Raw genomic sequence first — 23,236 nt, 5'->3', positions numbered from 1 at the left:
GCAGTACAGCCTGTTTCTCCTCCCTCCCTGCTTTTTTGTGGGTCCACTACCATCACGCAACATGACAAAACGATCTGATCAAGACTGACATAAACCAGGGAAATAAATACGAGCAAATTGACCAGACAAGGAACACGTGGACAAGACACAAAGGGTTGAGGGAGCTGATTGTTCACACAAGGGACCCGGATGACAAGAACAGGTGGAGGCAAAAAAGATGCCGAAGGAAACAAAACCAAATGTAATCCAAACAAAACCAGAATCAGGACACGGGAGGTTCAACATTTTAAAATATCAAATTTTATATGTCAAAAGTACTGGAGGTATCGGTACTCTAGCAGTGATTCAAAGAGTGAATACTTTATGGTCGTGATATTGGTCTGAAAAAGGGGGTGTTGAGCTGGCCGGGAAATCCAGATTTATTGCTGTGCCAGTGATTGAGTATGGTCAAAGTCTGATCAAGCGCATTTCTGAGACAGGGCAAACCTAAGCAAACAGACAGCGAAATCAAACAATCAGCTAATAGAGTACAGTATGTGAAGTCAGGAAAAAAAAAAAGTTGTCTTTTCAAATAAATCTTTCCAATGCCGTCAGCTGCTGGGGTTTTGATCACTCTGTGTTACTGGTTATGTAAAACTGATTTAATGCTGAATTATGTTAAGCAATTGTCTCTCCCAGGCACCATTTTGAATGAGGATAGACTTCCACCGCTGAAAAGTGACCTTGGTCACGAAGCATATGTCACAGTAAATAAACAGATTTGATTGCATGGTTCCTTCTGAACTGGGGCCAAGCCGCGGTGGAGGCGAGTTTTCCTGACCAACATTCTTTTGAAAGAAATTGGGGTTGGCTTAACAGAGTGGGACCAACAATTTTGTTGTGTAGCTAATTAAAATGTTCAAAAGACAAGAAACACTTTTCGGTATGATGCAGTGCAATTCTACAGCTACTGCATTCCCGCGTTTTTTATTTTGTACATCCCTCGTATTTGATGTCATCCGAATATGCAACTAAAGTGGCTGCCTTGTACAGTAGAGTATCACACAATGACTGCACCAACATATCCGAACTTGACTAGCCAGCAGTAACAATGCAGTTACAAAGAGAGGCCAGATGCATTTAACTCAATCTGGCCTGAACAATCTGCTCTGGCATCTCAAACTATGCGCAAAATGTTCGACAATCGATAGACACACTGCTGCAGGGCAGCCCTGCTTGGAAGCTAATTGTTACACATTAGTCACGAGAACGACCGCTTCCGTCCTGTAGTACAGCTGCTAACCGGATATTAAAACCGATGGTTCAATTTTGTCTTATTTCTCAGAAGGGAAGACAGAGGACACAAGAGTGCATTTTATTTCTCGGCTAATCCATGTGCCACGGTATGCGGAATATGATGATGATTGTGATTTACTCGCACACACAAGTGTACATCACTGAAACACTATCCTCTTTTTTTTCTACATGCTTCTCCAAAGTAGAATTGGATCTTTAACTTGCAAGGTCACACATCCCATCTAAAAGTCAAGCACAAAGGGCGCCAGTCAAGACCTGAACGGTGGAGCTTGTCAGTGGAACATAAGAACATTTACAATTTGGAGGAGAGGCGGACAGGTGCCATGCCGATGCAAATACCATCTGCTGTCCTCCTCCCCCCACTGTTAAGACGTAGGGATGGCGACTTGTGGCAGGGAGAATGGTAGGCATTGCCACGCGCCATTTAAACTGGAACCTACCAACATTCCTTGTGCCGGACCGCTTAATAAATAATCAAGCATCTCTTGTAGGGTCAGACTCGTTTAAAATGTCAGCTCTTCCTTTCCTGCATGCTCAAATGTAGGTCAGATGACAGCACTGCAGGGAGAACCAGACCTCGGTAAAGCTCAACACTGCCATCCTGAGGACAATCTGGTGACTGCAACCTTCGTGTACAAGGGATTGAAAAAGTCTCCCCAGCCATGTTCAAATCCCGGGTTTTTGTGAAATAAAACAGGATAATTGCCATCATTGATTTAACCTAGAACCTGTAAATACATTAAATAATTATTTCAAGTAAGGAAAGTAAAAATAAATGACGGCAATAATGTGGTTGCATTATGTACAATTACAATTGCATCGCTAACTGTACTATTTGTGTGGTTTGGAGTCTACACTCATGATGCTATGAAAAATCTAGTGTGCTGGAAAAAAAAAATCATGCCAAATTTCGTTCCTAAGAAATTGACATGTGACCTAACAGTAGTATAATTACGAGTCGGCCAAACACACTAGTCATTCATTTGCAATAGTTGTAAAATAGGACACACTTGCCAGTGTTGGGAGGACCATGTAACAAAAATAATGTTTTAATTGTTATCTATTAAATTTAGGCAGTAACAAAGTAATATAACGAGTAACTCATATTTTTGAAATATTGTGACAGTTACTGAGTCAAGTGAGGCGTTACAATTTTGAAACTACAAGAAGAAATTAATCGTCATAAAGGCGGGAGAAGGAAGTCCAGTACAGCATTTAAATTTCATTCCTTAATTGTGCACAAAAATCATGGATCAAGGATACCAAAGAAACTCGCTTGTAAAAGGTTTCTTTATAATCTCACTAAAATCAGATTCTTACATGGATGAGTCATTGTTTGTGAGACCAATCATTGTTTCATGAAATAAAATGCGAAACATATTCAAAACACAAACTTCAAATAGCGCACTTTCCACCAATTATCAATTATACATCATCTATCACTATTATTTGTTAGCCCAACGATTAAGCATACTTCAATACATTAAATATAAATAAATAAAGATTTTCTTCTTCAATGTAAAATTATCTCTATATATTTGGAATTTATTTGAATCTATTCTTACACAACCTGTCACATTAAAAATGAAACGTCCCAAAAAGCAGGCCTCGGCGAGAAGAACACTGCGCATGTTGAATGGCGCAAACTCACCAGAGGTCTGGTCGCTTTGGGTGTCTCCAGAGTGGGTGTGGACAGGTGAGAAGCTCCAGGAGGCTGACTGGCTGAGGCCTGCAGAAGAGCGGCAGGCCCAGTTGTCCAGCAGGGGCATCCACATGCAACTGTCCTGATGACATGATCCTCCTGCACGACAAGCGCATGTCATATTGTCTCAAAGCACTTTGGATAAAAATGCAAATACATGCTGATCCGATCCAGGTGATCAGATCTGTGTCAAGTTTAGATCGTAGTAGTATCCTGCATACTGGTAAGTGCACTGCATCATACTGAAAGCTGAATATTTTGACCCTTTCAAGCCAAAATATTAGGACCAAAATCATACAAATGACAGAATAGAAATCAATTCTAATCATTCATTTGAATTACTTCCCTGTGCAAATATGGCATGACAAGTGAGACATTTGCATTCGATACGCGGCTGATGTGCATCGGATTCATCGGGACCAACAAGAAGTGCCGCAGGCTGCGCTCAGTATCCAAACACCGTGACTCAGTGATGAATCTCCATGCACAGGTTGGACTGCAGCCTACTTCATGTCACCTTGATGGAGCCCCAGAAGAAAAGAGCCAGTGGCCAGACAGCCTGGTGCACACTGTATTGCAACAGTGATTTTTTTGCCCATGATAGCAGCAGCAATCATTACCAGCACGGTCTGAAGCTTCAGAAAGGAAGCTGAAGCATTTTTTTCCCCCTGAATAAGCATATTTAGTCAACTCCCTGTTGGGCTCGGCGGCCATTAATGAAGATTATTGCAACCACACTGATTGACAAAGTGCAAGTAGATATGCTAAAACATTTGGCAAGTGGTCAAATTAAAAGTGAGAGTGTCTCGATCTGATATGACTGCACTCATGGAGTGAAAACCTGTCATTAAGAATTTCAAAAGGCATGGAGACATTATTAGATCGATACATGAGCAGGTACTTCCTAGATGAACTTCCTGCCTGGATGATTATTTATTTAAACAAGAGACAGCCCAATGTCACTACATTCATCTTTTCACGAAAATGTGCACCATGCCTCACTATTGACTGAAATGTAAAATACGATGTGACCATGACTACACTGAAACAAATGTCATTATTGGAATGGATGTGCACATGTTAGCCTGAGTGCACACAGAAATCTTCACTCACCAGCTACTTGATCAATAAATAAATAAATAGATAGATAAAAATAAAGGCGGAGTTAACAGATATCATCTAGTACATAAATATGAGGTAAAGAGAATGCGTGTGCAATGCGTGTGCAACCTCAAGGGCATCTTAATTGTAGAGCGTCCATTACATCATGGCCTCTCAGAGCCAGCGCACATCAAAACAGCTCTTTAAACAGCCTGCATTAGTGATTGCTAAAAGCCAAAAACACTTTCCATCAAATAAGAAGACATCTTTGAAAGTGAGCGGGAAAGTGTTGAGCTCATATTAGTGCTTTCCAAATGTAGTCAGATCCCCCTCAATGATTGTATATTTAGATTGCAAAAATCAACGATTCACTTTCTTACCTCAGAAATCTTGACACAGTAATCGATCATGACAAAGCAATAACTGCATTTTATAAACATTTATGAATTTAACACAAATGAAAGAGTTATTCTAAAAATAATATCCAGCCCTGGTGATATAGAGACAAATATTTCGACCAATTTACATACAAGATGATTGAATACTTGTGTCCAAAATCTGTTTTTGCTTCATCCTTACAGGCTCCCATGTACACTGTAGATATTTAGGGGAATACAAGCAAAAAAGTGCAGGGCGCGTTTGCCAAGCTGGATGGACTGGCATGGCAGAATGATCGTCTCTGAGATTTGCCAGACAGACTGACAGTTTCTATTCCTCACATCTGCTAAAACCATGTCTAACAGCGGCACAGGGTAGACAGCTGGTTTAACGCGCATTTCATGAAAAAAAAATGGTGAACAACGGGCATCAAACCCTCTGAATCATTGTATAGTTGGCCATGATTGAAGTTGGCTGTGACCACTCTCATAGTAGCGCAGCTCTCCCTCACGAAGATCCGTCAACCTACCCTCATCCGCGACATGACCAATATTAACCTGCTCTAACCTGCCTCTGCACAGAATTATGCCACGCTCGGGCGTCATGAAAACTGAGCCTCTTCTTTGGTTTTAAAAGCTAAAAATGTATTCTGCACAGAAAAAAAAGCTTGATTCCAATTTGTCATCTTTAGCTAATTCAGTAGTGAGCAGTGTTACAAATGTATCATATATACTGTATATATATGATACAGCACAGACAAAAATAACTTTCAGAACATTCTGGGTCATACAATCATATGAATATATTATAATGCACTTTGATATTGGTCTTTTAATTCCACTTATTGCAATAAATGCCCTGTGAAGGGTTAACACAGACTTTGATATCATCATTTTTTTGTCAATACTGTACTGCAAACAGTTAAACTGGACTTGAGGCTTCATCTCCACATACAGTATATGTAAACATCGTCCTATTAGGAATCAGAGCATGATCATAGTGTTTACATATTTGTGTACGCATGCCTCAGGCCCTGATGATATGTGATGACTAATAGAAGTTCGGGCAGGCATGCATGCGTGCATTCAAAAGCAGCTCATTAAAGTGAATGGCTGTCATGCTCGGTCTCACCACTGACATTTATGCATATAAGATATAATGTGTTCCTCATTAATCTGTAAACATTTAAGTGGAATTATTTTTTTAATTCTGTACTGCATTTTACTGGGATGACCACATCATCTGCTGTTCAAGAGGATATGGACACCAACATGCTGACATTGCATGTCGGTTGTATGTTGCGTTCATTCAGAGTTCATGAATAAATCAATACCGTATGGTCTGGTTTCATCTATTGTTTTCTGTCCAAAGGTGTGGCAATTTAACAGCATAACTTTAAGGCATGACAAGAATGAATTATGTACTGTACTTAGTGGTTTCCAAAAAGTTCACTGTGTCCAGAAAATTATTTTTAGTGACTGTGGTGAGACCAAGTTCTTCTATTATTTAGCTATTTACATTAAGTATAATGAGCATGCATCGGTAAAGAAATACCATTGTCGTGAACTTTTAGTCTTAGGCGTTCGTGGCCACCACATGAACGACACTTTATGTTTATTTAATATTATGGTTGATTATCATTAATCTGCCTATAATATCACTAACATAGTTTGTTAACCGCGTGTATATATAACTGCTGCTGCTCATAAAATTGCTGAATAAGCATTCTCAGTTACCTTTTATAGTACTGTATTAGAATAATTAACATAACAGCCACATTTTAATTGAAAATGGGATGATAGCCAAGAATGCATTTGTTGATATATATAAACTATTTCTATTCTTATTTATAAAATAAAAAAGTGACTTCACTATTAAAACTATCTTCCAATATGTATATGGTCTATGATTACAGATAAGAGAAACTCACTTCCTTTCACTGAGAACTATACTGTTTTGAAGAATTTACCTGAGGAGCCATCAACATCCTGAAATCCTTTCCCGTCCATGTGTCATCAATATAAATCATCCATCAGTAACTTTGTGCCTGACATATGTACACCTGTAAGGGCTGCATAATCTCACGAGCCTGCCATTCCCCCACAGTGCCGCACTTTGAGCTGTAAAATAACCTGGAACGCTGGAGCCAGGATGGAGGGGAGGAGTTTGAAGTGTTTGTTGGGTGAAATCGGCTCCAGCATTAAACTGTCAAGCTTGAGACTACTGATTTGATGGAAGTGCTTTATGGAGCATCACTCACCCTCTCAAAAAGCATGGACGTCACTCTTCCATCTTTCAACCAATTACAACAAGAGGACAATATATTTTCAAAAGTGGACTTGGGTTGAATGTGGTGCAATAAATCAACGTTTGTAAAGGTCATAACTTTGTTTCATTAGATTAATGCAATTTTATATGATGCAAGTCCCACCCGCAGGTATTTCAGCAGCAAAACATTATGGAATATGTCATTCAGTTTGATACGGTACATTTTTTAAAAGAAAAATATTTGTGTTGTGAATATGATATGATCATATTGCAATTATGGTGCCAGTCACGGAGGTTTTCAAAAAGCAGTCAATCATAACTGAGGAAGAGCTGAACAGTTGGACTCCCATTATTTCTGAGTGCCTGTCGCGCTGACAATTATATTATTTTCCCACAAGATGGTGCTACTGCATAAGCTATTAAAATCAGCGTTTACGTGATCCCGAGTTGTGTTCAACATCACCTCTTAGGAGAACTAATGAATGCACTAACACAAAGTTGTTCACAAATGTTCTTGGCAACAACAAAAAAATAAATTACTTTGAAAAACAGAGTTAAATTTTGTTTCACAACATATGTTGTTATCGGAAGGGTCGTGTTTGTACGATTTACTGTTCTTGAACATGTCACAGTGCATTTGGTTAGCCTTGCGTTGGACTAAACATAGATGTCTATGGGTTAAACTGTCACCAAAGCTCACTAGGACATTTAATATTTGACGTTAACAGACTCCTTTCCACATGTAGCGGTGTCTGAACAAGAGGTGCGAAGAGAATAATACCTGTACTGTACAGTATATCCACTGGCTGGTTTGCATACGTCACCGACGGGGCTGTGCTTCGCAGTTTTAGCTTTTCAGTTTGAATGCTAATGTGAACCGAAGCTAACGTCGACGTCACGCCTCAGCACGTAGCCTGGACAGTCTTTAAGAGTAGAAGCTGCCTCTTACTTCTCTTTTGACCACCAATTTCACAGGGTCGTGTTCACAGGCGGTATTAGTCGGCAGTTTTAGCAACAACACAAAGGAGATAGACGCCAAGTTCTCATTTTCAACGTTGCCTTTTGCTTAAAAGTGCAGAATGGGGATGTGCTTACCCTGCTTTGGTGGGGCAGTCGACGACGCTATTGACACTCCAGATCCAGTATGTAACCACCCCTGACAAATAACTTTTTGGAAAACAATGTCTGTGCTGATACTCTGGAATTGTAGGCCTTCATATTACCGATAGATTTTGTTCTTGTTTAGCATTACACTGGCATGCTCTGCCTATCGCTCGGTTAACCAAATTTGGATTTGTTTACTTGTCAAGCTCAGGACTTCTGTCGTGTTTCCAGGAGACGAGGAGGCGACAGTTAGCTGAGGCTGCAGAGAAAAGACAACAAGAGGTAAAAATGTGTGTTTGGAAAAGAAACACTTTAACGTTTTCATACACAGCAGAGACCCCTGCAATAGTAGTAAATGACCCCACCTTCATGAAGCTATCATGTGACGTTTCAGTGACAGGATGTTCTTGGTGCTCTGGGCGCTTTTTGGGTTTTAATCTGCCATCAAGTTTATTTTAATTCACTTTTAGAAGGGAATCCAGGTCAATATGTTATCAAATATATAAAGTTAAAAAGTTGAAAACAATAAATCTCAGAATCATCTTTATTACCCAAGTATGGAGAACACACAAGGGATTTGTCTCCGGTAGTACAGGCTACACTAGTATTATCAATAACAAGCAACTACGATAAACAAGGACATGACAAATAAGTATCGAAAGAAACAAGGACATGACAAATGGGGAAAATTATGATTGCTAAAGCAAAATCTACTGAACGAAAAAAAACACTGAAAAACATGTAGGAAGCAATGACAAAACTCGAAAAATGTCTAGAAAAGGCACGAGTACTTGAAGTTGCATAATATTCTCAAAAGTACAGACCAAGCAATTTACTGATTTAAAAAACTGTGTATGTATAGAAAATTATATATAGGAAATTAAAGTTGCAATGCTGATTTATTTCTTGAACATCCCTGCGAGGTGAAAATAAATTTCTTCGAAATTTGACACACCGGTGTTGAGAGTAGTTAAACCCCCTGCCAAATTTGAGTGATAAAAAAAAATGCTAAGTATATAAAATGAAGCATCAAATCTTGCAACTCAAACCTCTGTCAAACGCTGCTTGCGTGTCCATGGATTGCTCTATAACCACACCCTGCTAAATTGTCACTTGTTAATCAAATACAACTACCGTGACCTGGAAAAATGCATGCTACTTTATGTTGTAAATTTCTAATGCCAACAATTAACTACACGTTTGAGCCGCAAATATATATCTGCTTTACATTCTCTGTATCGCTTTTCCTCTGTTGCTTTTCAATGCTGCAACAACGAAGCACTCTAAAGCGGCCACAACAGCTTGAAGCCCCTGTCCACATCCTGGCTGTCAAGTTGGACTTGAAAGAAAAAAAAAACATCTCCCTCCTGTTACTTACGCCTTAATGTGATATGCACATACTCACGGCCAACAACGAGGCACTTTAAAGCGGCCATGCCAGCAAAATATGGGAAGGGAAGATGTATTTTAAAAGTTTTTGCTCTAGAATGTTGTGCTTAAAGCAGAACTTTCTATTTAAACTCAGCTGCTAAATTTAGTTTTACAGATAAGTGTGCTGTCTGAAAGGTACGTGTTGTGATAATAATGGATACCATCATCTCGTGGCACCATCATGTTGTCGAGGAGGGGCAGCCCTTATTTGAGCGCACGGTGTTGTTTAGAATAGAGGCCACTAATTTGAGGAAATCTGCTAAAATGTTTGAGAAGGATATTTCTGAACCAATCTTTTTACTGGTAAACAGACATCATGAGTACATTGTGAAAAAGGAATTTGTTTGCAGAGCTCTGCCATATGTCTTTAAGTCGACTGATACATTTTTAGAAAGGAAGTTATGATGGTCTTTAGTGAGCAATGTTTTACTGTCCAGAGAAGCCACTTGCACACCCGTAAGAGCCACACAAAAGCCGTAAGGTAAGTGGGTACAAATAGGTGACTCTGGATTGTCCCTTACCTCGTCTTCCACATCCTTCTTGGTCTCCCTAAGAGAAAAAAAAGGCTCACTCTGGCACTGTGCGAAATAAAAACTGCTATCCCCACTTCCTACCACAAATAAAAATGCTGGATCTTAACCCACCCATAATGCAGCACCCATAATGCAGCACATCTTTTGTGTAACCTGTCTCTGAATGTCATACTTTTCTGGCAGTACTCCTGTATGGCGCTTTGCTGGTTGCTCCCTTATTGCTTGATTTTGTTATTGTTGTTGTCGTTTTCAAAATAGCACGCTATTTGGATCCAACCCTAGCACTGTTCATATATTTCTTATTTTCTTGTTCAAAGCAAAACCTGCAATTTAACATTCCTGGTTCTTTCTCAGACAGCACACAGGGGTGTTAAAAACCCAGAAGCGGTTGAAAGGAAAAGAAAAAAGCAAGAAGAGATTGAGAAACAGAAGATGAGTACATCTGTGTCTGGCAGTGGGGGCGGGTTGAAGGTAAGCCGTTTTGTGCTTGTTTGCGTTGAAGATAAACAATAAGAAAAGATCATATAAAAAATTTGCCTATTTTTAGCCTGTTTCTCACTGAGCAGTGAAGGCTTGCGCATGTTGGTAAATGTTTTTTTCCGTCAGGGTTCATTCAAGCTCGCTCAGACGTTGACGCCTGACATTCGTAAATAGTTTTAACAGTCGTAAAACGTTTTTTTTTTTAAACTTTCAAAATGTGATGACGACAAGAAAAACAGTTTGCAAATGTCTTTGCAAACTTGAATGAACCCTGATGAAAAACCAACACTCACCAACTTTGGCCACACAGTGAAATATGGACTTAAGCGGCAACTGGGTAATTGAATCATTTTTCACATTTTAAACAATCACTCAATGAGTTCACACCAAGTGGAGTTTGGCAGATGATGAACAATTCTTCAAAAAAAAGGTAGCACTGTTGCAGTGTTATGACCCTTCAACACAGGTAATATAAAAATGTTTACGGGCATGTTTTCTTTATCCTCTGCAAAGAACAACTAATCTTACTGTGGCTTATTGAGTGACTGATTGTCTCCATGTACATATACGTACCCTTATGTCTGTATTATACTGCCCTCAGTTGGCCAAGGCTGGCACACCAGAAGGAGCAGCACATCGTCCACTGAAATGAAACACTATACACAAATTAATTATTTTTGTTTGTGTGTGTTGCTCTGTAGTGGCAGGTGGGGTGAAACAGTGCAAGTGCAAAGGTCCAAAACCACAGAGGGATCACTGCGAGATGTTTTGAACAGCTATCCACTTCTACAGCTATTGATTTCTGAGATGGTTTGAGTTTGAGACAAATGGCTCAACGTGCTCAATGCTGATCCGTTAGCTTTAATTGGGGCAGGAACACCAAGAGCCGCAGCCCTGTTGCCAAACCAGCTGGACAAGCCCAGTGGGTCTTACTAGTTATAAATTCCATTAACACAATAATCTGAATATCAATATTCACTACACAACATTGTATATGACTTTTTTCCAAACATGATTTAGACTCTTTACACTGTTTAAACCCATTTTCACAGTTTGAAAATTCTCATTAATGTTTGGCGACTCAGTGCAAATTCGAGTTGAATATCGTCACCTTCTTTAAGTAATGGCCAAAATTATATTTTGACAAATAATACTATTTTTGCCTTAAACATCTCATGATGTGGGCCACCTCTGCTAAAATCAGCTATTGAAACAGATCGTTCGTTTCTAACTCCGAAATAAAATTATTTGTAAATATAATCAGAATTTGGTTCAGTTTTTTGGAAATTTTTTTAAAAATTATTTTTGGAAGGTGACGATATGCAAACAATGCCAGACTTTCAAATGTCGCATCAGGAGTGTGAATAACCTACTCCGGCTGCATCACTGATAATCTAACACTACACTTGAGAATCTTATTTTGAGCACGCTTACACTTTGCAGCAGCCTGCCATGAATTTCACATATGGGAGGCACGTGGTTAAACTGCTGAATTTTTTAAGAACTGCTTTGTCATATGTAATCTTTTTTTCCCCCCAAGAACAGTTGTATGTGTGTGTGCACTTGAATTAGCAGAAAACTACAATGTGAATAGAATATTGTGAAGAAGTGAAGGATTAATAATGATGGTATTTAACTTTGAGCTACCGGTAAGTGCATTTTTCACTGCTTTGACTTGATCTTTACACGCTTTCGGCATTTGGTCGCAAAGATAATCAAGCCAATGTAATTTGCTACAATAAAGTCATATTTCTGAATTGACTATGTGGATTTTGTATGCAGATGTTTCCTGTACATTCAGAATATGAAACAAATTATCAGTGGCATGAATTGTAAAGCGTCATAATTCGAAGGGCTGCTACTAAGGCCATCTTGGGCTTTCTTTGTGACAGTTTTACTCCCCTCAAAGTTAGACGCTTATTTAAAATTGAACGAGGAAACCTACACTTATGGGGAAAAAAACATTGTTTCCAGTTGTTAAATTCGATACGTATTTACTATACTGTACTAACTAAAAGCTAACTTCGATGTGCGCACCATCGAGGAGCACAAGAACTGTATTTCTTTACCTCTAGGGGGCAGCAAAGCAGAACAAATAAAGACAAGCGAGAGCATGGAAACCCGTTATGGTGAAGCTGACAATATTCATTCATTTTCCAATTTTTAATTTATTTTGATTTTTAAAATAACATTAATAGGCGTAGTGTCAACATGCTACGAGCATAAATATTTTTAGACTAAAAATTCAATCTTCTTGCTTTCTGTGCTCTTATTTTCTTATCTTACACATTTTTGAAGAGTTTATACTAATACTAAATGTGGGGGTGCTCTGTGAACACCATAATAAACCAGTTGAGGCTGGGCTTTTTTTTTTAACTCTAAATCAACATTCACTTAAGTATCACAGTTGCATTTTTAATGTGGTCCCCTCGTTTCCACTTTTTGTTAACGGAAAGAAAACATTGAAAGTCCACTGGCATAAATTCAGAAAAAATAAACGTACCTACGTACAGTTCAAAAAGTCAGTTTTTAAGAATAAAGGTACACCCTTATAGGCACATAAAGAAGAACATTTTGAAAAAAATAAGTTTGTTATAATATTATGATAGGAAATGTACAGCATGTATAGCCAGTTGACACATTATCTTGCAATTATGTGAGTTTTAAATGTCTCTCCATTGAACATCTCACAGCTGCAGTCCTCATCATGGTGCGGTCTCCTGTGTTGACTTTTTGCTGCGATAGTTGGCCGCCACCACCAGGTAGCTGTCAGGCGTTAGGTCCTTGATGCTGAGGCCTTTGCCGCCGATGGGGGATGTCTTCCCTTCCACACGGGAGATTTGGAGCATTCGACACGGGTCGTGCTTGAGCAGGTAGCTCTCAAACGTCTCCCAGCCTCCTCCCACACGCACCATCACATGCTTGTTGTGCAGCATCTGAGGACATGTAAACAGGATTAGATATAGGAGGATTCTTGGCATTTCCCTGATTGGGGATTTGGCTTGAAGACGAGAATCACTTTGATGTTTTAGGTTATTGAATTGAGGCAGGGGAGCTTTGGCCCCCTCCATACGGCCTAATAACACGGACAGCAAGCTAATCCAGAGAGGATGTTTTCATTGAAATAAAAAGAATACTCCTTCCATCTCATGAAGAAATCTGACAAAAATGTACTGTACGAGATGTACTGTTAGAATTTGGCATTTGCTGCACTTAATCCACCTCTTAATACCACGACTATCGATATTACAAACACAATATTAATCTTATAACATGACAAAAACAGAAAACATTTAAAAAAATGCTTTCTACTCATCAGAGTTGACGATAGTGCGTGTAGCTTGCTACAGACTTGTTTTGCTTGTCGAACTTGGCAGTAGCAAGTTTTGTTCTGGACGATCAATCAGAGGATGACAAAATGTTGATCTCATTGAGGGCCAGTGAGGACAAATTTGAATTCTGATGGGTTCACGATATAGTCCCATTGCTCATATAGATGAAGTTACATTGGCCGGCACGACTGATTCTGAAGGTCCCGACAGATTAGATTAACATGGCAATACATAGAAGCTGAAATCTGACTGAGAAAAAAAATCCACATAGAAGTACTGGAAGCAGAGTAGCCAAGAGAAACATTCAAAATAAAGAGAATAGACTACTAGGAATAAATTCATAAAATTTCATGAAAGATATATCCGAGTTTAAGTTGTGAATGTCACTCTTCTCACCTCAATTCATTGTTTTCTACAGTCACGAGTAAATTGATTTCTCTTTTCTTGTGAAATCATACCCTCAGGAACGGTTTCAATTGACAATTGATCATGTTCTCTGGTTGTTGTTGTTTCCACTCAGTTTTTCTTCCAAATCGTGCCCTCTGCCATCTGAGGGTACATTCTCACCCTTGGCTACCATGGCAACGTTGGAGAAGAAATAGAGGCTGGGACAAAAGCACTGTTCAAGGCCTTCCTCGTTTGTGCCTGACAATGGAAGCATTTCACCAGCTACCTCATTAATACATCATTACACCGACACTACAGCAAACTGCTTCAAAAAAATGTCCCCCTCAGAATAAAGACTGCACAGGTTATTATAAACACTGTTGTTTCCTAACAGAAAAATGCTAACCTTGCTCGTTGGATCCAAAGTGAGATCGTCACCTCAGTTTGCGATATGAGACTTCCTGCCCCGCAGCCCCAAACATGCAACATTTATAAGCTTCTTAAAAGAATCAATCTAGAGGCCATTGGCGGGGCGGTGCTTCCAATCAGCGGCAGCAGGCCTTCAGGCTTTGTGACTGTGGATTTAATGGAGCTGCGTGTCGCTGAGGCGTTTCAATCATGCCGCTTTGGGACACGACCGGCGCTCTTGTGACTGGCAGCACGGAGAAGGACAGGGGCCCTCAGGCGTATATTTGACAGCACCTCTCACCAACAGTGAGGAGGTACTGGAACTACAGCCACCTCCTTTATTCTTGGAACAGAGAGCGTCTCACAGGCCTGACCTGCACACCATGGCGCCTCATGATTATATTTGCAGTTTCTTTCTTTTTTTTAGTAACAGCAGCTGCTGGCGGTTCAACTCTCTGCAGAATTTTGATGAAAGCATCTTTAGTGAGGGCTGAGTGACGTTCACAGGTCAAATGATGCAGCTCGCACTTTGTATGACTGCGACTTCACTCATGGGGCACACTACGTACACTTGGACATTCTAATGAGATATATTTTAGAAAGTCTGCTCTTTCAAGAGGTGGTACAGTGTTCGACTGCTGTTCAGCCTCATATGCAGAGGTGCGGGTTCGATTCCGGCTCCGGCCTCCCTGTGTGGAGTTTGCATGTTCTCCCCGGGCCTGCGTGGGTTTTCTCCGGGTACTCTGGTTTCCTTCCACATTCCAAAAACATGCGTGGCAGGCTGATTGAACACTCTAAATTGTCCCTAGGTGTGAGTGTGAGCGTGGATGGTTGTTCGTCTCTGTGTGCCCTGTGATTGGCTGGCAACCAGTTCAGGGTGTCCCCCGCCTACTGCCTGAAGACAGCTGGGATAGGCTCCAGCACCCCCCGCGACCCTCATGAGGATAAGCGGATCGGAAAATGAATGAATGAATGAATGAAGCCTTCTCAGAAGAGAGCCGGAACATCTTCAAAGACAAACAAAGTAGTCCAGGTGCAATCAATTCAATGCACCGAGAAAGACAGAAAACATAGTTGGACTACAGGACCTCCATGACATTTCTCTCTGGCCTGAACAATGCCCTTTTCCGTAAAAGATGATGTGGGTATGTTTGTGGGGCCTTGTGAGACAAGGCAAATTGATTCCAGACTATATAAATAAAAACGACTTTACATGTACACTGGGGTGAACAAAGGCAGAGTAAGCTCTTCACCACCTGTCCTTGGTTGCTCAGTAACCAAGCCATCAAGATTAAGGTATTCTGTCATCTAAAAGAAAATGATGAAAAAGAGCTTACACAACATGTTGCGCTCTTCTAGCTGTCAAGACTTTGATTACATAAAGTGACGTAACCGTTTTTAAAAGCAAAACAGCATCTTTAGCTCAAACCAATTTGAATTGGGAAGCTGCTCAATGATATGCTGACAGGAGAGGACAGCCAAGAGTAAATCCTCTGTGTGGAGCCTCTGAGGTGTGAATCCAGGTTGTGGGTTGCCAAGTAACCACCATCCCAAGGGGTCTGACAATACGCGAATCGAATCTCTACTAACTGGAGAATGTATCTCCTCTTTCTCCACTCATGAAAGTTGAGTAAGATTTCCTGGAAGAGTAGATCCTGACCGTCAATGAATGATACTTGATCAAATATTTTGAAAGGAATTATTTCGGTCATCACTTTGGGAATGCATGGCTCCTATTTTGTCTTTATAGCCAATGACTCACCATTATGCTTGGTTGGGGATGGAAATTTGACTGAATAGCATTTCCAGTCAATGAGAACAGCAGGCTGCTTGCACAATGGATGACGTTCATTCCAGAGTGTGCGTCACACAGTATCAACATACAGTACACTCGTTGGCCACAGCATTAGGTACACTAACAGAGATCTATTACAAGTGCACCATCAGAAAACTTGGGGGGTGCATTATACTCACGAACAGCATACTAACACTATAAGAAGCAATGACGTGTGATAAATGTATTCTTTTTTGTCCTGTTATTCGATAAATAGTGATTCTGAAATGTTCCAAATGATATACGTGGAACATTGTGTTTTTTTTGTATAGTAGTGATGGGTTCTATAACTGCTACATTATAGTGGTGGTATTAAGAAGTATATTAAGTTGCGTCAGTCATTTATATGAGGTCCAGATAAATTCAGAGATTAAGAATCGCGGTAACTATTTTTACAGATTGTTTCTTGAGATATGAAAAGTTAATTGAAGTGATGAAGCCATATGACATGGTAGCATATACTCACTCGTATAAAGAGTGTTTTTTCCCCAACACGGTATCGGCCTTGTGAGTGCCTCTCCACATGGAATTTATTTGGACATCTGCAGGGGGGGTCGTCAGCAATATGTCTTACCTGTAAACCGCATACAGACATGGGTTATGCATGTTTGCCTTCTGAGGCCACCAGCACAATTGTTTAATTACAGCATCGTCCAGCAGTTTCCCAGTGCTCTTCTTGCTCGAGGTGACTTTGGGAGGAGTCGGCGATGGGGAGGGAGACGGGGAGGGTGACGATGAGGGTGATGGAGGGAGGGGGTGCACTGGGGATGCAGGCGATGGCGGTGGTAGAGGTGCTTTCTCTTCTTGTTCAATCTCTTTCTCCAGTTTTATAAGACCGGGGGGCTCCACGTTGTACCTGTGGAAGGGTTCAGTCTCAGTGATTTATCATAGGTGTGCATTTTGCTGATCAGCCAAATGTTTGCACGAGCTGTATATTTTAAAAAATGCCCGAACAAAATAACATTAACATTTTTGTAAAGACTCAGTTGGTGAAGAATACATATCAAAAATTAAACAGTACCTGGATGCTATCCGGCCCAACTCCAACAGACAGAGGCAGACTTCTCGAGGCTGCTTGTGAAGAACTTAAGAAAAAAATGCAGGGTTAGTTTGTGGTTATCAGAAAATATATCATCCTGACTAAGAGTAACAAGCAGCGAATGAAGATGAATAAAAAGTGCTAAGGAGCACATACAAATAACACACAATGGTAGCTAAAATCAAGTTGTCACCATCATGCTAACATGCGCAAACCAATAATGTTAGTTTCGGGGAAATGTGCTCACATGCCAACAGTTGAACCCTATTCAAATGTCACTACCGTTTAAATCCAGTATAGAAAATCCATTCCAAGATGAGTTCATGATAATGATGAAAGTTCAAATAAATGTGAATGATTAACGTTGCATCTTTTGAGCCATTCTGCTCACATGGCACCTCATGCATTTTAAAACTGAACAAAATGAGGATTGTTTTAAATTGAAGTCGATACAAAATTACAGCAGACAGTGTATGTAGTCCATGTAGCGAGTTGTGTGGATAGGGGTTTGGGTTTTGAAGGTTTCAGATCCTCAAAAATTTTAAATGGGGGTTGGGGGTTTCATTGGAAACAAAAGTGACAATGAGATAATGAAAACAAAAATCTTCCTTACCCTCCCCCCCCTCGCTAAGTTCTCCGAACGGATTTCATTATTGAAGCTGTCCTTTTTCTCCCTTTTTGCATTATGTGCATAAATGGACAAACAGTTGTATGATGTGACAAACAAGTGTGACCACTGTAATCTGTCAGGCCACCTTGTATTTATTTGGCGGACTTGAGGTTTTGCAAGCGAGAGTGAAAAGCATGAGGTCAAAGAAAAAGCAATTCAAATGTCAAAGTGCTCCATTATGAAAGTGACCTTATGTAAGAACATCAAGAGTGAGAGTGATAGTGTGGCACCAGCACACATTTTCGTTTTGGTTGGCTGATAAGGTACTTTTTCATTGTAACCAACTACGGTATGTAATATACCGCTAGGGTAAACTACCAGTCGGATTGGGGGCTTGCTGGTCCACACTATGCCACTGCATGTGACTCACACCACAACATACATTACACAAACTATGTCCATTACACGGGAGCAAACCTGGTATTGTTGAACTGACAAATTCCTTTCAGGGAAAGACGGAAGTAAAAAACAAAGAGACAGTTGTCAGCTGCTCAGTGTTATGAGGGCGTACACTGAGCTGATGGCTCAATAAGTGTGAAATGTGGCCTTCAAAAATAATTAGCATAGCTTGAATTGCTTAGCTGCGGTCCAGCAGCTATTTGTGAGGAATTGACGATTACATAAATATTCTTGGTAGTTGTGATACTTCGAGGCTCACATGTTGTACATCTGACTGCATTTCATCACAGACATTGACGCAAGATATCCTTCTAACACAACACAGAATACTGAGATAACATGAGCAGGAAGGAGAACTGTGCCTCCTCTTGGCTGAGGAAAACATTTGCATAGTCTTGGCCTACTTTTCTGACATTCTTCTGCCTGCGCTTTTGTTTGGACTGTGAAAGCTGAGAGCCAAGCATTCACACTAATATTAATATGTATGCCAGAAAACACTTGTTTTTAATAGTATTACGATTGTTTTAATGGTGTGTGTGCATGACAGCATTGCCAATAACAGCAAATCGTGAGCACAGGCCACCACCAAGGCCAGAGAAAAGTATTCAAACGTATTAATTTGATTGGTCAGATGTGGTGAGACTATGGGTAAATCTATTGATGGCTTGCAGCTCGTCATTAAAAATGTATAAATAAGTCACATTCGATGTCACAGGGTTAAAAGTTTTAGGAAAAAGTAGCGTCTTATAGTCCGCATATTAAAACAAAACAAAAGAAAACTAATACTAAAACTAACAAAATGTGTGTGTGTGTGTGTGTGTGTGTGTGTGTGTGTGTGTAATATGAAACCGTTCTAAAAAATGTAGAGTCACATTAAATCAAAACTAACTGCAAGGAATAAAAACTATTTTAATCCGTGTTCATGGTCGTTAAAAAAAAAAAAAAAAAAAAAAACACCTCATGGCACTGTCAGAAATACTAAAAAATCAAATCAGATTGCTGTAACGTCATATTACCACATTACAACCATGTTACCAGAAAACATGTTTCTTATAAACGTGACACATACCTTAACTCTTTATTATTTCGAGGAAATGTTTCATTTTATTTTCTTATGTGGTCTTTCTGCCAGGCAACTACGCATTTCAGAATAATTTTAAAGGTGTTTCATTTGGGAAATATTTTTCAAATGAGGTCTGTTCACCAGTTGCCTGTGTTATTATGACCACAGGATGCTCTTTGCACAGAAGCTCGGTACAAGTACAAGCAAATCCATGAAAGCGTGCACTCACCTAAACCCTCAGACTCAAACAAACACGTTTCCCCCACTCCAACTTCACGACACCAAGACAGAAAGTTGGCTGTGTTGTCCCGGGCAAAGAAAGAGCCAGACGGAGCAGTCCGCCGGCATGGGATCCTCCGGTTAGGAATAACCTGCTTGAGACATAAACAGATGATTTGAAAATCCTAGTCAAAATGATCACTCATGAAGACGTGTATGTAAAATCCACAGCACACCGGAGCAACATGGCCATGTACCAAAACCTTTCTCACCACCATTTCCATTTTCTCCATCTGCTGAGAGGCTCTTGTTTCATCCCAGGATGGAGGAGCTTTTTGCACACATATCAATATTGGAGATGGCAGGTCAGAATAGCGGGGCTACTTTACCAAGTTCGGTATGATTGGAGATCAGATGACATTCTCATGCACCACAGCCCCCCACATGGTCTCTTTGGGGAGATTTATGCGCCTTACTGTGGTTTTATACAGGATATGTGCGTCTGTGCTACGAGAAAAGGTGCGATGACATCATACTGGAAATATGCAGTCGTTGTGGTTATTTTTCTTTTCTGTCCAGGCTCTCCTTGAGCTGTTTTTGTCTGGAGGTCTTTACTGTCCATCCATGTAAATGTCCGATTGCTTTCCTGGAAAAGTAATTGTGGCCATAATTTCATTTGATGTGTGAACTAACAACCTGTGTTTTTCTTTCTGCCTTGGCTTTCTCTGTTCCCCACACCTTCACTGTTGACTTTAAAGTGTTTTTCTTGTAAACGTGACAAATACCTAACTCTATATCATTATGCCATTAAATTCAGTAGCACTATTAACTTGAGGAAACTAGAACAGCACTCAGTAGAGCAGTGTTTCCCAACTTATATTAAGCCACTGTAGTGACTTCGGGCAATTATTTTACATCAGAAAAACTAAGGACAGATCGCAAAACAAAAAGGTCACAAAATTACTGTATACAGTATACAGCAATGTATACTGAAAGAATGATTCTTTTGTCTCAGTTTACTCCTAATTTTACTGACTCACTGTAAAGCCTGCGCCACGCATATTTGAACACAAAGCTATTATTCACTTATGTGAATGGCAAGTGGCTACACCGGTCAATTTTTGTATCTTGAATCTATCATCTAGATCAGTGGTTCTTAACCTTTTTAGAGGTACCGAACTCAACCAGTTAGTATGCACATTCACCGAACCCTTCATGAGTGAAAAATAAATAAATAAATAAACAAACAAACAAATAAATAAATAAAATTTACAAATTCAAGATATAAAAAAACGCATTTATTATAAACAGAAAAAGGAAATAAAATCTCAAGAGATAAGTATACTTTTTTTTTTTATTGTACGACGTACTATCACTACAGTCACACGCTGACAACAAAGCGAACTCAATTTCCCAGAGCACTGATTGGACAAGCAATGTCATGTGATCATCTGCAGCCAATGATGGCCAAACGGGCGTGTCATAACTAATTAACTTGTTGATCCGCGTGTGTCTTACCCTCAATGGCAGAGGCTCCGTCGAACTCCTGGGGTTTAATCGAACACAGGTTAAGATCCACTGATCTCGGTCAAAGGTGGGCACTTAATTTTGCAAAAGGGCCACACAAACCTGGAGCGCTTGCCGAAGTCCAAGCTAACATGCTAATTTTAGAAACGTTGCCACTCGTCCACATAAGTTTCATGGAAATCAAATAGTCCAGTTTTGGGGAAATTCTGCAAACTCAACGTGATCAAACAATGCCTCTCACACTTGTGCTATTATGCTTGCTGGAGCTAGGAAGTGAGGTATATTCCCAACACTTCTACCGTCACATCTGTACAGACTCAAGTCTTCAGCCCCTGAGACAGCAATAACATTCACAAGATAATGATGTGGTTCCGTCGAGCATACCCCATTGTGCTATTACAAGACGAAAGACATATCATCCTCCATTTTCATGATATGAAAGCAAGACACAAGGGGAAGATGGCGAGACGGCAACCACATAAGAGTACGTGATCATTTATCTCAGCTGGAATCACTTAAGTCCCACCAAGTATGGGATTGTTAAGCAGCATGAACACAGATGGACATTTGCTTACTTGTGGTGTCAAGTATTACATTCAGTCCAAGTCCGCGACGAGCTGATGAAGCACCATTTGACTTAAATGATGAGTATTGCGTACACTGTCTGAAGCAGGCTCAGCTGATGTCATTGATTCTCTGTGCCTCATTGCTCTTCATGTGGTCGCGTTAAAAAGCACTCAATATGATACAGTACTATGATACAGTTTCCTGTACAACATAATGCAAACTTTTGTGATCAACTTTCTAGTTTATGAAGCTTGTCTGATAAGACCGACTACCGGTAAATGAGTCTTCAATGCGCTCAATAGCATCTCTATTGCAGGAACTTGTGTCGTCTTGCGCTCTTGACCTCAAGCATTTCCTCACATCTGTGCCGGAATCAGGAGACGCACCGTCATCAGTACAACCGTGGTCCACTGCAAATATCAACAATTCACACTGAAGCGCCAACAAAGGAGTCTTGTGCTTCCCATTTGCCCTCTAAAAAGAAACTCCATCTCATCTTTTTTTTTTTTTTTCTTCCTCAGACAGAAGCATATAATCACTCTTGTGCAACATGTCTGGTCAAATATCACAAATGACTGACATGCATCAGATATTCTTTTACTTTGTTTGTCTTGGATAGTATTAATTTTGCATCTTGACAGATTTGCCTCTGGATGGAGGCATCATGTCGAATTGTGCCCTTCAAACTTGCCATGGACCTTTGAAGAAAAAAAAAAATCAAATGACTGTCGTAAATCTTTTTCTTTTCTGTGATTCATGTACTTTTGTGTATAGATGAACTCACTGCATTAGTAACTTCCTTAGTCTTTGTGTTATAGCCCAATAAATCCCTTCCCATCCCGCATGCCAGTCTTTGTCCAAAGTTCTGTACAACCAAGGAGCCCCTTGAGATGTATTACCATTCAATAAATTACAGAATTTAATCTACCATTTTCCTATGACCATGTATTAAAGAGAAAGTCTATCCCAAAATGATCTGTCTAATAAAAAGTTCGATGCACCTCCACTACTCTCAACACAGCATTCTGATTCGTATTGCATTTGTGGAATATGAGTTAAGCTGCAAAATCCATTCCTTTTTAGCCATCTCAGGGTGCGGCCATTTTTCCACTTACTGTTGACCTAAAATCACATCATAGTGTCTCAGGGCTCAGGTAACAACAAATCATGGCTCAGCTTCAGAAAACAGGTAAGCCGTTTTACTGCTTAATTCATTTTGCACAAACGAAATATCAATCAGAACGCCATGTTTAGACTAGGAGGGCTGCATAGAACTAATTATTGTAAAGAAAACTGGGGGGTTGACTACCTCTTTCAGCAATAGATTCTACAGGAGAAGCTTCTCTTGAGCTGATTGAGTGAAACCTAATAGCATATATCTGTCTTTGGCCTTATGGGAGTCAATAAACCCCGACTGCTGCTGTCCTGAAGCAATCTGTCTTGAATCAATTAGATTAGAAAAGGGAGTGTGAACTCACGACGTGTGTGTGTGTGTGTG

The 23,236-nt window shown here is 40.0% G+C and overlaps 3 protein-coding genes and 1 long non-coding RNA gene across 9 annotated transcripts in view; 2 read left to right on the top strand and 2 right to left on the bottom strand.

Annotated features, from left to right (window-relative positions):
- The window catches only part of ano3 (anoctamin 3), a 39,998-nt gene extending 36,906 nt beyond the window's left edge, over nt 1-3,092 (bottom strand). For both annotated transcript variants that reach the window (XM_019856968.1, XM_019856969.1), the window contains exon 1: nt 2,948-3,092. In XM_019856968.1, the coding sequence (XP_019712527.1) occupies nt 2,948-3,071 (124 nt within the window). In that variant the 5' untranslated portion in view covers nt 3,072-3,092. The remainder of the gene's footprint in view (nt 1-2,947) is intronic.
- A 4,368-nt stretch (nt 3,093-7,460) lies between these two features.
- Nucleotides 7,461-12,054, top strand: svip (small VCP interacting protein). Of its 2 annotated transcripts, none has more exons than XM_019857039.1 (4): nt 7,461-7,887; nt 8,081-8,131; nt 9,718-9,761; nt 10,168-10,266. In XM_019857039.1, exons 1-4 carry the CDS (start codon nt 7,825-7,827, stop codon nt 10,247-10,249), a joined length of 240 nt encoding a protein of 79 aa, XP_019712598.1. In that variant the 5' UTR covers nt 7,461-7,824; the 3' UTR covers nt 10,250-10,266. The 2 variants fall into 2 exon arrangements, with proteins under 2 accessions (XP_019712598.1, XP_019712597.1); XM_019857038.1 differs by lacking the exon at nt 9,718-9,761 and adding an exon at nt 10,995-12,054 and having other exon boundaries at nt 7,577-7,887; nt 10,168-10,284.
- A 633-nt stretch (nt 12,055-12,687) lies between these two features.
- The window catches only part of gas2a (growth arrest-specific 2a), an 18,881-nt gene continuing 8,332 nt past the window's right edge, over nt 12,688-23,236 (bottom strand). For 3 of the 4 annotated variants that reach the window (XM_019857025.1, XM_019857024.1, XM_019857026.1), the window contains exons 4-8: nt 19,655-19,799; nt 17,276-17,339; nt 16,900-17,110; nt 16,721-16,828; nt 12,688-13,229 (exon numbers count right to left, since the gene is read on the bottom strand). In XM_019857025.1, coding sequence (XP_019712584.1) covers nt 12,999-13,229; nt 16,721-16,828; nt 16,900-17,110; nt 17,276-17,339; nt 19,655-19,799 — 759 coding nt within the window. In that variant the 3' untranslated portion in view covers nt 12,688-12,998. The remainder of the gene's footprint in view (nt 13,230-16,720; nt 16,829-16,899; nt 17,111-17,275; nt 17,340-19,654; nt 19,800-23,236) is intronic. The other variant, XM_019857027.1, reaches the window with a different exon arrangement.
- Nucleotides 20,972-22,301, top strand: LOC109507534 (uncharacterized). Its single transcript, XR_002166477.1, has 2 exons — nt 20,972-21,655; nt 22,055-22,301. It is a non-coding gene; the product is annotated as an uncharacterized LOC109507534 (long non-coding RNA).

The sequence above is a fragment of the Hippocampus comes genome, unplaced genomic scaffold (assembly GCF_001891065.2).
Source record: "Hippocampus comes isolate QL1 unplaced genomic scaffold, H_comes_QL1_v1.1 scaffold186, whole genome shotgun sequence".
Taxonomy (NCBI): Eukaryota; Metazoa; Chordata; class Actinopteri; order Syngnathiformes; family Syngnathidae; genus Hippocampus; species Hippocampus comes.
Note: the sequence above shows the minus strand (reverse complement) of the source record. Positions and strands in the feature narration are given on the sequence as shown.